At 32.0% G+C, this 19,150-nt stretch overlaps 1 protein-coding gene across 2 annotated transcripts in view; it reads left to right on the top strand.

The window, feature by feature from the left end:
* LOC106135081 (protein phosphatase 1 regulatory subunit 16A) overlaps positions 1 to 16,643 on the top strand; it is a 35,503-nt gene extending 18,860 nt beyond the window's left edge. Inside the window, exons 9-10 of one of the 2 annotated variants that reach the window (XM_013335271.2) lie at positions 9,346 to 9,814; positions 10,315 to 16,643. In XM_013335271.2, coding sequence (XP_013190725.1) covers positions 9,346 to 9,814; positions 10,315 to 10,562 — 717 coding nt within the window. In that variant the 3' untranslated portion in view covers positions 10,563 to 16,643. Of the gene's footprint in view, positions 1 to 9,345; positions 9,854 to 10,314 lie in introns of both variants that reach the window. The other variant, XM_013335270.2, reaches the window with a different exon arrangement.
* The last annotated feature ends 2,507 nt before the right edge of the window (positions 16,644 to 19,150 follow it).

Here is a 19,150-nt window from a genome sequence, read left to right as displayed (position 1 = left end):
TAATCTATGAAGCTATCCAGCTGAACGTGGCCTTTCAATATTTCCGAGGCGTGGAGTCAACCTTTAGAAATAACAAACAAATAAATAATCGGGTGTCAAATTAAGAGTGAAAAAAATATAAAAATGTTTTATTCATTATATCTATGTATGTATCACAATTATTAAATTATCATTTGCGCGAATGGCACCTCCTACTTCGGGCTCCTGTTATTTGGAAGGCTTATTTTAACATTTTTGTCTATTTACATACTAGTATTACTTAGAAGTCTGAATCCAAGGTAGGTAGGTAGTTTAATATTCAAAATTCTTGTATACTGCTAACGAGCTGCGGGCATTTGGTTGTTAATTATTAAATTGTATGTTTAATAGAAGTGAATTTATAAAATAATTGTCTAATGTAGATATATTTAACTATGCTTTAGTACCCAAAATAATCAACGCTGGATTAATAAAATAACCAATTACGGAAAAATCATAACAAAGTCACTGATACTATCACGATCCGCACGCAAACATTTGTAACTTGTAATTTCATTAATGAGCGAGCGTTACGGCCCTAATTAATACCTATGCGATTAGCTACACCCGTTCACATAAAAAAAATACATACATACACATACATACATATGGTCACGTCTATATCCCTTGCGGGGTAGACAGAGCCAACAGTCTTGAAAAGACTGAATGGCCACGTTCAGCTATTTGGCTTAATGATAGAATTGAGATTCAACTAGTGACAAGTTGCTAGCCCATCGCCTAATAAAGAATCCCAACTTTGTCAGCCTATCCCTTAGTCGCCTTTTACGTCATCCATGGGATTGGTGCCCGGAACCACACGGCACAAAAAATACACTGTTGTAAATTGAACGAAATGTATGCGTTTGACACTTAGACCACTCCATCTCTTTCCCATGGATGTCGTAAAAGGCGGCTAAGAAATAGGCTTATAAACTTGGGATTCTCCTTTTAGGCGATGGGCTAGTAACCTGTCACTATTTGAATCTTAATTCTATCATTAAGCCTAACAGCTGAACATGGCCTGTCAGTCTTTCAAGTCTGCTGGCACTGTCTACTCCGCAAGGTATATAGACATGATTATATGAATGAATGACATTTGGGTTTAGAATGTCATAAAAATATTAAACTCATAACACAAAAGTAACAAGTATAAGATTGTAAAGTGCACATTTTGTTATTTTTATTTTTTCAGTAATTCTAGTTTTTTAGTTAGAGGACTTTGTTTACTACTTGAGTTGCAAACAAACTATGATTTGTAATAAAAAAAGGACTGTCTTGACAATGGAGGCTTCCATTGTCATTAAGGTAGAACTATCCTATCTACTTGAATTTCTGAAATTTGAGTAAAATGAAAGTGAAATTCTATGATGAAACTTTCATATGTATCTGAATAAAGATACCCATTATAACCTCTTAAATAGCGTTGTATATTAAAACCATACCATTGCTTTATAAAACATCTCATTATTTTTGTTCATTACGCGGATGGATTTTTAGGTTATCTTAGAGTTGAATCTGAATTACATCATATTTCGCCACTGTTTAGGAAAACGTTATAAACTACTATATTTTTAGATGTTTTATGACTTGAAATAACTTTATGTGGAAGAAATTAAAACTGGAACTGGAATTCTGAAAATTTTTCATCATATATTTATTACCGCTTCCAAAGCCCCAGTGTAACACTGCAACACTTTTGTCAATGACTTCAATACAAATCGATCTTTTGTCTATTTATAAAGAAGAATAAATCCATTACTAGAACTCTTTATGTTGTGAGTCTTTGTTTGAATCATTTATTTCTAAAACCTTCATACAATCAAATAAGTATAAGCTCAGAAATAATTGTACCAAATAATAAATAAATGTATTAAAATAAAAACAATCATCAGATATAATACAAATATTTTTAATTTGTCAACAAAGTTTCATTTTATGAAAAGATCTACATAATCACAATTAGACACTATTTTCTAATACACGCCTAGACCTAAATATATGTACAATTTCTATGGTGATCAAAGAGTTTGTGTTATATGATCATTGTATCGAACCAAGTATTTGGACTGAGCACATTGAAACCAATTATATTGTTAGAACGAGCCATGGTATGCGGAATACCACGAGCGTTGGCACGCACACTATCATATTTTGATTAAATTAGTGGGGAAACTTTTTGTTTTAATATTTTTAATAGAATCTCATAAATGCCTAAAGGCTTAAATGGAAATATCAAATGGAAATTTTCAATTAGGTAATAACTTACGAATACTTTTATTTTTTACACCCACATAGAAAATGTCAAACGTTTTTGTTATCTTTTTGATATTGTTTAATAAAAATAACTTGGTAGAATAATTGTAACACTAAATAAAATGACTACCTTTATGATTAGAATTAGACGTTGTATATTTAGTCTTTAACATACTATATAGATTTTGGAAACATTAGCCGTGTAAACCACGCTATGATAATAAAGAAAAAAGAAATACGCCTTATTAGTAATTATGCTGACGGAATTTTGTAGGAAATCTTTTTCCATTTAATAAAATAACAATTCCATACTTGAAAATAACTATGAGGAAATGTATAAACATTTCCTGTGTTTTGCAAGTAAACATTGAAATTGTTTGATTAACTTAATAATTATTTCAAATTATGCGGCGCGTAGTTAACTATAGTAAGAGTTATTGCGTGAAGTACGCACATGTAGATATTAATTGGCCTCCAATTAGAGACGCAGGCCATAACTCTTCAAGCTTTACGTTCGTATTAGCAGATGGTATGCGATTCAAAATCTAGGCTAGACGTTATTTTCTTGAGCTAGCATTATAGGTGAATCTCGGATAAAATCTATTAAATTAAACATGTAACAGCTCAATTTGAATAACGATCTTATCTTAGTCTTGAATAACATATGACAAAGAAAAGAATATACCTACCAACCGTTTTTTTTCCACACAGATCGTAATTATTATTATTTTTACTACGCTTTTATTAGCTTGGGTTGTATGTATGTATGTATGTATGTATGTATGTATGTATGTATGTAACGGAATCTTTGAGCTTAATTTTCACTGATTTCTAAACGTCTGATCAACTTGGAACTTTGCACACGTATCAAGGACCGATGACAATGCAATATTTTGATAAGAGTTTCTCATTATCCTTATTAAAACTGCCAGGATTAATAAATTCATTTTTAGATCCTTCGTATGAGAGTAAGAGAGACAGAGATAGCACCAGTGCCAGTAATCTCCATACAAGAAACCAAGTTCTGACGTATAATGAGTCAAAAAGAGATGTAATATATTTCCATATAATGTTACTATTAACCTGAGGCTTCTTTATTTCATCGCATTGCTCCATTTAGAATTACCATTAGAAACCATAGTAGAATTAGTAGAATATTTTAAAACAATAAAAAATATATAAGTAATAAAACAAAAGTAATAAATGAAAATTGAACAACTAACTGTGCCGTGTGGTTCCCGGCACCAATACAAAACAGAATAGGACCACTCCATCTCTTTCCCATGGATGTCGTAAAAGGCGACTAAGGTATAGGCTCATAAACTTGGGATTCTTCTTTTAGGCGATGGGCTAGCAACCTGTCACTATTTGAATCTCAATTCTATCATTAAGCCAAATAGCTGAACGTGGCCATTTAGTCTTCAAGACTGTTGGCTCTGTCTACCCCGCATGGGATATAGACGTGACGATATGTATGTATGTATGTATGTATGAACAACTAAATTTACAAAAATACAAGAATAAAGTTACTACCTACAGAACTTTGCGATATTTAATACGTATTTAACATATTAATGCAATTCTTGAATTAACATTAGGTATCTTTTGCCTATTTATAATAGCAACACTGTAATACTCGTTTGGAAAATGAGTGACAGTTTTTTATGTCAAATAAGTTTTGCAGTAAGTTTTGATTGAATTCGATTCGAACACCTGTAAACTTTCTTTCTGTTGTTTTTTACCGGTGCCTGTGTATTTACCTATTTGCACTTTGTTTTGTGCTGATAACTTGTCGTTATTTGGAGTTTGGAATCTTCCGTTGAGTCGAGCTTTGTTCTTCCGGATATTCGTGTGATTTTATCATCTGAGATTGGACTCTGACTGTGTTTACTGTGTTGTGCAGATATTTTGAGATAAGACTCCTGTAAAAAGTACCTTATTATTTGAGATAGGAGTCCCAAGTTTGTGTTTGTTTTTGTGAAAGACAGATTTTACAACAAAAGTGCCACGATGTCTTCAGACAAACTTTGTTGCGTTCCTGGTTGTAAAGGCAGTGGAGGTATGTTTGAAATATTTTTGTTCCTGTATCAATCTGCCTCTAAATCTTGTGGTTTGATTCCTGGCAAGGCCACAATCGAAAATTATTACGTTTGCTGGATAGTCAAAAATATTATTAACAGTGATTTATCACTATAAAATTCTTTTCAACTGGGTTTAACAATCATCATACATACATATAATCATGTCTATATCCCTTGCGGGGTAGACAGAGCCAACAGTCTTGTAAAGACTGATAGGCCACGTTCAGCTATTTGGCTTTAAGATAGAATTGAGATTCAAATAGTGACAGGTTGCAAGCCCATCGCCTTAAAAAGAATCATGATGATGAGAATATTATGAGATTTAATCCAATCAGGCCACATATAACTTTAAGAAAGTTAGTTGTGAAAACCTCAGGCGATGGGCGCATCGTTGCGAAAGTCTTTTCTAGTAAGATAGTTATACCTGAAGTGTTAACTTCTAAAAAATAATTGTATAAAAAAACTAGAAAACTACTCGTTTTATTGCAAATCGAACTAAAAAATAGAAAATAAATAATAGTTTAAAAAAAACTAAAAAACTACGCTTTTATTGCTAATCAAACTAAAAAATAGAAAATAAAAATTAATGACAAAGGAATTCAGTAGTAGCAAGTCGAACAATCAGTTATAGTCAGTTGTAGTAGTAATTACCTCGAATTAAAATTATAAAAAAATTAAATTTATAAACAAAACAATTTAAATCAGAGTAAAAAGCGTGGGGTGCATTTTACTTCATTTTCATAACTCTCTTGTCATAAATATATGCTTATAGAATGATTTTAATATTTACTACATCAGGCACCCCACGCTTTTTACTCTGATTTAAATTGTTTTGTTTATAAATTTAATTTTGTTATAATTTTAATCCGAGGTAATTACTACTACAACTGACTATAACTGATTGTTCGACTTGCTACTACTGAATTCCTTTGTCATTAATTTTTATTTTCTATTTTTTAGTTTGATTAGCAATAAAAGCGTAGTTTTTTAGTTTTTTTTAAACTATTATTTAATCAAGAAACTGGCCAGCTACATGTTATTATTTCAGCATTCAATGTTTTATGTTTATGTATTAGAAAATTATGTATATTTCGTTCCCTCTTAGGTCTCCTAAATGATGGACGCATAGATGAAGTATCGGCAGAGATTTATAACAGAGATCCACTGGTACATTCTAACTCTTTGGTTTAAAAAATAATTGTGACTTTGACAATAACTTTCATTGGTTTGACAGCATAATCTGCATTTAGCAGTATTAACTAGTCTTATTTGTATCACATCAACCCCAACCCGTCTGTTTTGTATCACGCAAAGCAAATGGATCCGTCAATCTTTTACCATAAATTAAGAAAGAAATTATCTTTATTGAATACTTTTGATAAATCACGATAAATTAAAGTATATTTCCCTTCCTGTAATTTTTATTATTATTTATAAAATACACGCTTTTAGAGTTTCGAACTAACTTGCATCAAAATCTCTTCATTCAATAGACATATTAGACATATATAGTTATATATAAAATACAGCCGATATAACAATAATATAAAAATAATTGTCCCGTATTTATCCCTTCTGCTAATGAATCGTATGATCGTTAAAGTCGTAAAGCTAATTAATGGTGCCATTAGGGTATATACGGGATTTTTTTATCCTTTTTGTTTGCGGTACTCTTATAATTTCACCAAGAGTTTTAAATCTATGTCTTTGCTCGATCATAAAGTAGCATAATCGCTGGACAGTCGCAATTAAATCGCGTTGTTAGTTGGCGTAGAAATCTTTATAATCAAATAACTGCGTTACGCTCGTACGCATCGGGAGTATTCTCTTAGTACTTACTCAACTAACTAGCCGGCACATCATTCACGGTTTCTAAAGCGGGTCTGACACAGCTTCACTTCACTGAATTTAACTGCTTGTATGATTTTATTATTACTACGAAGGGGAAGCCCTGAATATAGCTACCTACATTTCAATTCGGAGATTTTCCGGTAAAGGGTTCAGGTTATGAGCGAAAGTTCGGACGACCTTGTATTATATTGATAAATTGGGTTGCAAAGTAAACGATATTTCTACCTATTTAAAAAATAAATTTTGCAATACTGAAAATAAAAGTCGTAAAAGGCGACGTAAGGAATAAGCACATCGAACTAGTGCAGGTTTTACCAAGATCTAAAAGTTGGTTCCTCTGCAAAGGTGACGGAGGTCAGACTTGAGACGTTTCGTATAAAAACCTAACTTACACATTCCAAGATTATGGTCAAGACTCCGCTCCGAAGAGGTTAGGATGTAACCGCGATTTTTACCCTTTATTTTTAATTACCTAATCAATTTTATCTTTTAGTGCGAAACGTTTTAATGTTTTTTTTTATTTTCTGATATGCTGTGTGTACAGGTTTTAGGGCAACAGTCTGTCTTTTAACCTGTTGTGTATACCTAAATATATGAATAATCTGATATTAACGCCACGAAAAAAAATTCTGTAAAAATACAGGGTATAAAGGCATCTTAACCCATTCTTGAAACAGCAATAGTAGTTACCTATACTTAATTTTTTTTAACGTAACTCATTTCATATCTTCGACATCTCAAATGGTGGCCACATCGCTTACTTTCTCCGTTCTCAACGTGAAACGAACGCAATTATAGTAGGTTAGCTAATTATACAATACGAAGGTATTTTCCTTTCATCATAGTGAGGATACTGAAAAATGTGTAATGCAATCTATCACAACAATTATGTTCTCTTTGGTACCCCACACTTTTCAATATACATATCTAAACCGCAGCTCCGCCCGCCCGAATTTAGCGTGCAAATTCCACGGGAACTATCATTTTTATCGGGATGAAACTATATATCCTATGTCCTTTTCCAGACTCTTGATTAGATATCTAATATATGAAAAATTTCAAAAAGATTTGTTTAGTAGATAACGCTTGAAGAGGTAACAAACAAACTTACTTTCGCATTAATATTAATAATTGGTATTATTTTACACTAATTGCCACACCGAAAATAGTGTTTTTTTACAATTTGCATTGTCACGAATGGTATGGCAGTAAGCAGTTGATCCATCTTTACAACATTGTATATTGTATTATTCGATATGGAATCACGAAACATAAACATTTATGTAAATACAAAACAATAAATCATAATGAATGTAAGTGAAATCTAGCAATAATGATACTTTTCTAATGAAATATATTTACTGTCCAATGGTGTTTTTTTCTCTATTTAAACCACGTGGGCAGTGATAAATGCAAACGATGGCGTTCGTCGTATTTAACAGAGCGATGTATTGGGACCTACTAACGCAATCTCTTATCGCTATTTTTATGCATGATTAAGCAAACAAAAAGACTTGATAACAATCTTTTATAATCGCCCCATCAAAATATTTTCACGATCTTTATGGGTAAAGATAAAAAATTAAGTGAATATGCATGTGGGTGAGACATTAAGCCATAAAGAGCATAATTAATTAATTTATTAGCATTATTCTTGTTTTTGATGAGTGCAGGCATTTGGGAGAAATTAAATTTTATTTGTTGCTTAGAATTGAAGTTTGCTAAATCAGTGTGATTAGTCTGAAAAAAGTACTGATATTTTTGCTTGAAAAAAAAGCAACGTTGCGAGATTTGGTGAGAATTAAAGAGTTATGACATCATTAAAGAAAAATTCAACAATCAATCACTCTTTAAAACACCAAATTACTTCACGAAATTTAAGAATAACATATTGATGTTAAACACGACATTGTAGCGGAACGCTCATTCAGACCAAGTTTTCCAGCGATTTCCCTTGCGCGGGCGCACGCTGCGACCGCCAACCGTTTCAGTCCGGCTGGTCACTGCACAACGCACCTACCTACTCACTACTAATAATGCATTTTGACATACAAATTGGATATTTGTTCTTTGGCCTCTTATATCATCGTGTACAGAAGTGTTAAACATTTGTGAATTATAGTGATGTGTGTAGTGTTTTATTGACGATAACATGTCATTGGATATTATGTTTTTAACTCATGATAATTTGCGGCGCGTGCGAAAAGAGCCGCAGATTCTGGGGCTTCGGTATAGGGTATGTTTTTTGGTGAAAATTTTATACATCACACACACATTTTTTTTTAATTTTCTACTTTAATTTCTACTTAAAACTAATTTTTTTTTAAAGATACCTTATGGTTACAAGTAGTTTTTACTGCAAAACCATCAACGTATTACAATCATGCAAATTAAACATTATTGTTTATGTGTTAATTGGGTCTGAACATGTGATCTAAAATCGTGTCGGTTTCATAATCATTGTTTATTAATTATAATTATACATAGGAACATTGTCAACAATATAATATGTTTGAATCAAATGATTTTTCATTCAATGAAACTCGCCGAACTTGACTAGTAATTAATTTTAAAACAAAAAGGCTCTTCATATATTTTCTTTTGATACTCATGACACTGGTCTATTTTGCACTAAAAAAAAGAATCTATTGTCCCTAAACAAAATTCTTCTATAATATCTTAACGTTTTAATTTTTGAATGCGCATTTGAAATGGATGGTGCCAGTATTTTGTCGCTTAGTAAATACTGTTTACAATATAATTACCATTGCGTTCTGCAATTGCAATAAAAAAAATTTGACGGTGACTGATAATCACTTCTGAAAAGGTTCCAGAAATATGCAGGCTATAAATATTTACTTTGGTAATAAAATTATGGAAATTTGTATTTTAGTAAACATAAATTCTACTTGTTTATATATTTCACCACCGTTAAACCGCATTAAACAAAAAGGAACGTTAAATATTTTAGTGTTTATCTAATTAGGTACCTAATAGGTTGTTTTGTTTTTGTTATTTTTGGTGCAATGATGTGTTTACTTACTATTTGTTTGTTAATATATCTTATGACTGGTAGTCAATTCGTTTTACACTCAAGCTAGTCATTTTCCCCTAACCCTTTTATGTTTGTTTTTTTTTTCAGGGTTTGTCAAACGGCGTGGAAAATGACCAAAATACTGCCAACCTACAACCGCAAGATCTCACGCACAAGAGGCTCTCCACCAGTTCTACAAATTCCAACCAAAGTTACGACTCCAATGTCGACTACGCGGTCCCTAAACATACCTACAATCAGCGCACTAACAAAGCGGCCGATGGAAGCGAAGCAACAGAAAACAACGTCGCGTATCAGCCTAAAGCCACAAATCCATTATTCGGTGTTAACGCCGCCTCTCACTACGCCCCTGGGTCCCTATCCCACGATACGGTCAATGATCAAATTAAACTTTATGAGAGAAATCTTCCAAACGGTGTCCGTAAAGCGCCAGAAGGGCAGGACAACGAGGCGTTCAAAGTTGAAGATGTTATAGACGGTAGGAAAGAGGTGATAGTGAGCCCGGGACAGATCGCGCTCACTGAAGGCAGCACCGCTTACACCACAAACGATAATGGTAAAATCAATGTTCATGTCACCGTCATGATTAACGCAGGTAATTATATGCATCCTTACGAATTGAGTCGCACATTAACAGCACAATCATAACTTGTCTAACTACATAAGTCCTAACAGTTTGCACAGTGATGGTTTGTTCGGAGGGAGTGTGGCGGACCAAAGGATGCATATGAGGCAAGCAGTCTCTGGTTGTAGTTGCATGTGTGGTCTAGTCTTTATTTTTGTAGTATTGGTGTCTATTAACTCACTGTTTATCTGCAATTTTTAACACCTTTTTCTTTATTAAATGTCACACATTTCTCGTACTAACCTCTTCTCGTCCACGAACAATAATTTTTGTTTTGTTATTTTTGTATTAATTAAATGTTTACCAACATCGTGAAAGTGACGCAGCACCGACATTATCATTCATTGAATATGCTTAACTCACAATGTTTAGATTTCGTAGAATAATAAAGTGGTTATTACGAAACACTAATGCGTTAATTTGTATTGCAGGCACGCTAGCTGACTTGAAGAAACAGCGGTCACAAATTAGAACGAACGGGAGTCCTGTTGAGAATAGTCTTTCGTCGACGAACAACCACAGTATAAACTCGATACCAGAAGTGTCGAAGCAAGATATGCCGGTACAACTGAACCCGTTAACTTTGTCTCCCAGCACCGGCGCCGTGCCACGATTCACCGGCAACACTAGTGATGTGGTCGGCGACACTCGGTCACACAGGTGCTGTATCATCATGTAGATAGAGACGGTATGGATAGCGTCACATCACTAAGGAGCGTACAAGTCTGATTGTCATTCCAAATACTTGATTAGGGTAGCCAGACGGTTATTATGTGATATGTTCGGATTGTTTCATCTATTGTCACGTCTGGAATTTGTTATTTAAACGGCGTATATTGCCGATGGAGTATTGCCATTCTTGCTGAGGTAGCAGCGGCTTGCCAATGTGCTAGGAAACAGTGTGATAGTGCTGAACGAGCTCAACGGTTATCTAGATAAGGGATAATAAATGGTTGCTAATATTTTATATAGTGTTAGAAATGAATCCTATAATATGTAAAATTTATTGTAGAATAGAATTTTATATTTAAGTATTTGATTATTGTAGATTTTTCGCCTTATTATCTCCTGAACATTCCGTGAACTGTATTATTTATATAAAGATATATTGTGATTATATTATGAATGGGAATACAAATAAAATATTTATTTATCAGTATTTCAAATGTGAAAGTGAGCGTAAGAACATGAGAAAGAAAGGTACCTAATTAATGTATTAAATTTCTGATTAAAATTGAAACTATTGCAATAAATACAAAGTGATCGTCTGAAGTGCCTCAGCTATTAGTTGAGCTGATATGATGAAAGTGTATGTAAATCATAATTTATTATGAAAATTCCTAATCTATAATTTTATAATCCGTTGAATGTTAAAAGTAAAAGTTGTTCAGATTTCAAACCTAAATGATCGAAAATTTACGAAACTGCGATAAATGCCTTACTTAGCCCGAACATTTCTTTTAGAGGACCATTTGATGGGAATAAAATAACCATAGAAGATTTAAATTGGATTGATTTTTATTCAAATCCATGTTTTAATCACTCGCATAAACTCAATTGCAGCAGTATTAAACCTAAACACAACTTTTTGATGTTTTTTTTTTGTAGCGGGTAGTTGAGAAAGCCATTATTGCGGTCGCGCTGTAAAGTAATATTCGACTTGTCAGACCTTACATATGAAAAAAAATTCTGCGTGTTTTTGCATTTATTTTTAAATTTTAAAGGTGTATTTGATACCATATACAAATAAAATTAATGTCTTGTATGCTACAAAATGATAAACGCGTGCATTTAATTCTTATAAATATTACAAAATATATTATCGTAATGTTACTGGTTCTTCCGAGTATGTTTATAAATACATTTTTATATCGCATTTACATGATTCTTGCATTTTAAGTACGAGACGTTGGCCGAATTAAAAATTAAGGAAATTAGTTTAATTATATTCCTTATGATCAATTGGAGGCATAGAATACTTCGTGTAATAAAGTTATATAATTACAAATACGCATTGAGGGCTTTCTCGAACTTATTAATTAAACCTTAAAGTAAAAATTATCTATGTGAGTGAATTTTTATTCGTTATAGGAATTTTCACAACATGTTAAGTTGGTAATAAGGAAATAGGTGTCTATAAAAACTGAGAGCAAATAGTAAAAAGAATACTATTCTTATACAAATTAGAAATACTTATGAAAAAATTCCATACGGGACATCTTTAAACTTGTTTTTTATTGATACCCACGATGTAAGGATAAAAAAGGCATTAAATTTCTATTGATAAGACTTAATATCGAAAGCCTTAAATGCCCACGTCTGTGGTGTTGTGTTCTTTACTTTGTGTTAAATACTCAAGTTGTGCCAATTTTTTTCTATCTGTCAAACTGAAAGCACTGCTTCGTTGTATTTTTTATAATTATAAATAATTACCTTTGCAAAACACTTACTCAAAACAAGCTAATCTTTTTATTAATAAAAATTTTTGCTCCATGTATGTTTAACTTGTTAAGTTAAAGAACTGCCTTACGGCGTTTTTATTCGCCCATCGCTCAATAAAATATCAGCAACACTAAATATTTTTTTAATGTTACCAGCGCTCATAATTTTCTAATAATTTTGTAGATGTTCTTCAAACTATGGTATTGACATTGTCAGTTATAAATTCTGAATTATAATTATGAGTGATATTCAATGTTGTTCATGTATTTGATACTTAGGCGTTGTTACAATTACGTTCTAGTGCGATTAATTAAAGTAGGAAATAAATCTTTAATAAAATCATATGACCCCAAATCAAACAAACACTTTTAACCAATTAAAAGTGACCTGTCATCGACCATTTAAATATATAGCTGTCTCGTACTTTCTGTATGAGTGAGACAAGGACGGTATCATAAAATGTTCGTTTGACAAAATCACTTTTGTCTAGAATTAATCTTAAATCGATAAATAATAAGCTTGAAATTGTGGTTACGTAGAAATTAATAAAATTTCCAGTGTTCAATATCTGTGTTACTCCAAAACGTAGCTCCACATTCCATTCATGATATTGTAACATTTTATAAATAATAAAGATATATTTATCACTCGATGTTAGTTCCCATCCATTGTAATCTATTCGTCCATATCTTAGTCATTAGTGTTACATTAGATTGTGTACTTAAAATTATATATTTGCTATTGAAATATATATTTTTAATATAAAACTTACTTAGGGGTATACAAAGCTATATTAAAGATTCTACATTTCATTGTTTTTATTTCCAGTATTATTTTTTGAAAGCATTTCCAGCATATTGTGATACTATTGTAATTGGTTATTATTTACTTGTGGAACATTTTTAAGACTTTTCAGACTAGACACTAAATATTTACTCACAATCACTAAACTATGGAAGCAAAACTTGTTTTATGATTTCAAAGAGCCCTTCTACAAGTTTACTTATTTTACAGTAAATAAATTACTATTGTAATACATACATATATCGAGGGATTTATTCCGTAAAATCGGCTCGTACGCCCCGCTTTTTGTGTATCCCATCTCAATTTAAATTTGACTATGTTAGAGAGCAGCTGGCTTTGCTCAAAATTCATGGTCTTCAGACTGGGCTTCTTATGTAGAAAAACAAGGGGCTATATTGATCTTAACAGGCAGGCTTAAGTTGTAAGTTCGATATATCCAAAGTAATCAATTGCTTAGATTTACCCTTTGAACGTCACTGCTACCAGTAGATAAAGGTGTCCAGTCCGGGCGGTCTTAAATGTCAAATAATAATTTTGTTTTCGTCTATAAACTGGGTTGTGCAGACATAGTCTTGCCGGTAATTTCCAAGAGCCTTATTGTTTAATTAGTGTTTATAACAGATATGTTATAAAACTTCCATGTTACATATGTCTTATTCCTAAAAACTTTGTATTTATTCCTATCTATTACATGTGTAAAAAGTCATGATTCCTATTAAAATGTTTATATAAGAATCAGTTCCGTTTATATAGAAAAAATATTGCAATTACCTGTTATGAAAATGAAATAAGATATTTTTCAGATACATGCTTATTGGAATTAGAGTTCTCGAATCAATATTTTTAATATAAAAAGAGTTATTATAAACCAGTGCCTCTTATCATCTTGCCTTAACAAATGTGAACCTTTCGTTGATTTTTATTATAAAAATGTTTATCTTAAAATTAAATTTGTTCTTATGAAAAACTCCCGTAGATGAATTAGAACTAAATAAAATTAAAACTTGGTAGTGCTTCTTGTTCTTATACGTAAGTATGTATATAAAGTGTATAATAATATTTATGTCTCCTTGGATAAATTGTTCTGACTCCATTTCAACTAGATACCTTGATAGGAACTCCTACTCTTCATGTGATTTTTGTATATAAACTTTTCACTGGAATGTGATCCATAAAAAAAACGTGAAATAATGATAATTCAAATTCTCTGCAAAACTGTACATGTGATTGCCTGTAAGGTTGTTTATACGATCCAAAGTTTATTAGCTTTTACCTTAATCGTTATTTAGATTTATATATTTTCTTTTTGTATGAAGCTACAATGGTATCTAGTAGATGCGCAGCAGACCAATCTTTGGTCATAATAAAAATTTCGTCACAACAGTGTCAAAACGAAGTGTTCTTTAAAGTAGTGACGCCACACATCACTATATTGATTTTATAGAAACTAGATATTGTACTTAGAATTTTCTACTGTTTTTAGAAGTTTACAATTTAGATGGAAATAAATGTTTCCGCCTACACTGTTTTACCCCGTATTAATGTTATAAAATAATTCAGCTCAATAAATTGTTATAATAGTGTAGTATGTGTATACTCTGCGGTGTTAAAATCAAAATAATGTCTGTCTTGCCTTCCATTGGACCATTTTGCCACATCCTATACAATAGAAGTGAATATATTAAAACTGTGTTGCTTTAAATGCGGCATATTGTACTTACTTCCCTTTATACATAGTTTCTTGCCAATGGGAAAAAATGTCTGACTACGGAATTTTGTTTGCATGCAGAATTAGAGCAAATAAACTCAAATATGCTCGCCGTATTAAAATCTGGTACATTTGTTCTATGTCTGCTAATAAAGGTTTGCCTAGATATTTATTTGAAGTGTTGCTACTGAAAATCCAATGATTTACCGGTGATTCTTTATTCTGGTAACTTAAGTTAATTTATGTCTAAAGAGGCAAAGTTCTCCGATTCCCTAAGTAATATATGTATAATAATATTCAGCTGAGCTTCTTAGGTTATAAGACCATATCAAAACCCCGGGTTGTACAATATTCAATTTATGAAACATTTACAGTTTTTATGGGAGATTAGTAGCATTTAGTGAAATGTATCTAATATACAGTGAAACGGTGTAAATAGATTACAGAAAGTACTTAGAGATAAGTTTGGACTGATCAAAAACCTTGGAAAATATATAAGGTACATTTCACAAGATCATACATACAAATTAAAATCAAATGAATTTATTTAATTTGTTATTTTTGCAATAAGGTTTAGGCCTGACTAGTCATTATTTTCTATCTTGCTCTATCATTCGATGGTTTTTCAAACTCAAAAGAAAGTATAAAAACATAATATTTATGATATAATTGTCAGGCCTAAATCTTACATAAAAAAATGTGATTATTCCAATTATTTGAAATTTGTGCTCAGATTATCAAAAAATTAGAAACATATTGGTAATTATTATGTATATAAACTTCCTATTGGTTACGTGAAACAAATATTTATTCTTGGAAAGCCCTTATCCTATTTGTGGGTATCTACGGTCGGTACTTACCTGTCCCAAGCGTAGCTAAAATGTCACAAAATAATAAAGTGTTTGGGATCTTTTTACCGTTAGATGGCGCTTTTCAGTTTGACAGGTCAATTAATATTTTTGAGCTTCTTCAACATTTTATATTGGGCAAAAATGCCACCATACAAATTATCAGGTTTCTTAAAAATAATAATACCAGTATCGATAATTCATGCGTGCGCCTTTTTTTTCTGTTTTTAATAGTTTATGTAAGTAGAGCCTTATTTTGACAAATGACATATTACTATCAATCAATTCCATATCTTTTTCGATTGCGGTCAAGGTTATATAAATTTTTCTGGGCAAGTGGCACCGACCGGCAAATGAAGCAAATGGGTAGAAGAATTAGTTTTACACTACTGTCTGAATGTCAAATATATTTATAAGGCGTGACGTATAAATTGAGGTAAATGAACTGAGATCGTGGTAAAAGGTAGAAGGTCGAAATGGTCAAATTTGGCCATTTCTTGCAATGTTTCACGAACTGAGTCGCGTAATGCTTCATAATAAATCAAAGTAAAATAATTATCTTAAATTATTTAATTTCAGTGTTAATTTTTTATAAGTATTTGTACCATTTGGTAGATACGAACCTCTTAAAAACAGTCTTCTGTTTCTTCAAAAAGGTCTATCTGTTAGCTCTACCAGATTATGGTATTAGAAAATTACTTACCTACCACATGTTCGTTGTGAAAACATCTTATGCCCATTTATCTCGAAGTTACGTCATTATTTGTATTCGTAGTACAATTACCAACAAGCAATGCACATCCGAATACCCAATGCAAAATGCCTACTGTTACTTTTATATTGTTATTTGTTTGATTTTGTAAATAATGAGGTGTTTGGTATAAATTGACCTTTGACTTCATACAATAGTGTGAATTCTATTTTCTTTGCGTAAAAATAAATCGTTTGTTTAAATCAATTTTTTTTTTTGTTTTATTGAAATACCCTTATTCATAGTCCTGAAAACAGCTAAAGGCTCAACTGGAAACTCAAGAGTTGATGAACATAAATGAGAAAGATATCTTCGTTTATACAAAATTATTTTATTATGTGTTTCTTATCGCTTATCACACAACAAAAACTATTAAAATACATAACAAACTTTGCTACCAATTTGTCGTCTGTTACAAAATAGAATGTGTTCCACAAGGAAGTATTCTTGGGCCACTCATTACTTATTTCTATCTCATGGCTTGAAACTTGATTAAATGAAAAAATATGCTATATTTAATGTTTAAGGAAGCCATAGAATGGTATAAATTATACATATATAACACCATATTTTACCGACGAAATATTTATTGAAAACAAATTGCAAATGCATAAGAAGTGTTTCACAGAATAGGGAATTCCCACTTTATACCAATAAATAATATAATTACAATTGATATCATTAAATGCAAGATAACAAAATAATATCATGACATGGCGATTTCCTATCAAATTGCTGGATCATCGACTATAGAAAGAAGGTTTATTTATTTAAAACTCAGGTAAGCTAAAACAGGTCCCCTTTCCAGGGCCATGGATTACTTTTTTTCCTGTGGTTGGCGTAAACCGACTGTGCTGAGCTTCTCTATCACGAATTAAAAAAACTTGTAGCACAATTTTGTAGAACAAAAAAATAAGAGGGGGTTCTGTCATTTACCTACCTAACCTAATAATTATAGATTAGAATATTTATTTATAAAATGTTTCTTTTCTTTTCAGATAAAATAATTTATAGGTGGTCTGCTCTTATGGTGAACTGAACATTTACATTTGCAGCAACTGAATATGAACCCAGACAGCTAGGTAACTAGGTTGACTTCTCAGTGCTAAATTGTGATCATGGCCCATATTATATCCTATGGAGGACAAATTCCAGGCTGACTATGGTAAAGCCAAAATATATACCTAACTGTGATTAGAATAAGAAGTGGGTGGATTTCGGAGTTTACTTAGCCGCTGTCCACACCATAAAAAGGGCAAAAATTGGACAAATTATTTATCTGGCTTTTTCGAGCCTGTGCCTCTAAAGCGATCATAGAACACGTATTTGATGTCGAAAATTAATTCTGATAGCAGGAAGGCTTTAAAATCGGGGTGATTTTAAGAAAATGTTGTTAGAATGTGACGTCATGACGCGTGCCGACGGCAGACAGCGCGCGCGGCGGTGTCTCGGGCAAGGTTACGTCACTAGCGTATCAATCACGCGTAGATTTGCGCCGGGGAAGTAGCGGTTTTGTTGCGCGCGAGATCTAGAAAATTCTTCTTTTTTACATTTAGATTGTTTTACATTTTCACTAAATTTCCACTAGCAGCGAGATTAGTTACCCGAAAGTTCATCCCATTAAGGACTACATATTTAAGATATTTGTCAGTAGAGAACCTATTTCTTTTGTAGTATTCTTCCTGCTGCAACTCTTTTCATCTTCTAGAATCCACAGAGTTGCATGGGACTCCAGCCTTTCAGCTTATTAACATTCATACATGGACGTGTTTAACTGTTCCTTGGCGAGATTCACAAACGAGATATATTGACATATACGTACTTAAGCGATGTTTCTTTGGGATAAGTCTGTAATAGCACGCTGTAAAGGTAATAATATAAACAAATACCTAAATAATTTTTAACTCTTTCGATGGAACGGTCGTCACTCCATGTCTTCTTGTGACTGATGTTGAAACAGAGCCTAGCTGCGTCTGGATTTCAGTATTTCTTTTTTATTTTGGCTCTACTATTAATTATTTGTTTATTTAATAGGTTTTTTTAAGTAAATTTTATTTGGTCAGTCAGTATATAGCCCAACCGAAGCTTTATGTAGAGACACGCATGCTCAGTTGATATTTAGTAACCGTATCACCGATTTTACTTTATTTACCGGTGTTTCTGCTCATGAAGAAATTGAAGTTTCGCATTCACTGATAACTCTTAATATTTTCCAAATAGTAATAATTACATATCCATGACGCTTATCATCTAACTACAATCTGAATCTACTTATCTTAATTAATTATTTAATTAAATACGTCATAAATAAATTAAACACGTGTTGATTGCGCCATAGTTTTGCGTGTTTGTATTGTGTTTTATACAACGAGGTAATACATAATAATATTAATTCGCGAGGCGCAAATTAGTAATCGTAACCGTAGAAATACATGTAAAGGTATAAGATATTTTTTTAACATTTTAATAATACTGGTACCATTAAAAATAAATTCTTAAATACATACCTACCAATTTAAAAATAAATAAAAACATTATTTTTCTAGTGATAACCAAGTGCATCTGCTAGTTCAAACAGCCTATTTTATTGAGAATTTTTTAAGGATCGTTATCAGTGTGACACCATATCTGAAGTGGTGACTAAAAGCAATTAGGTATATAGATATTGAATAATGTGATATTAAAGAATTTGCAACTTCACTACGGCTGACACA

The sequence above is a fragment of the Amyelois transitella genome, chromosome 11 (assembly GCF_032362555.1).
Source record: "Amyelois transitella isolate CPQ chromosome 11, ilAmyTran1.1, whole genome shotgun sequence".
Taxonomy (NCBI): domain Eukaryota; kingdom Metazoa; phylum Arthropoda; class Insecta; order Lepidoptera; family Pyralidae; genus Amyelois; species Amyelois transitella.
Note: the sequence above shows the minus strand (reverse complement) of the source record. Positions and strands in the feature narration are given on the sequence as shown.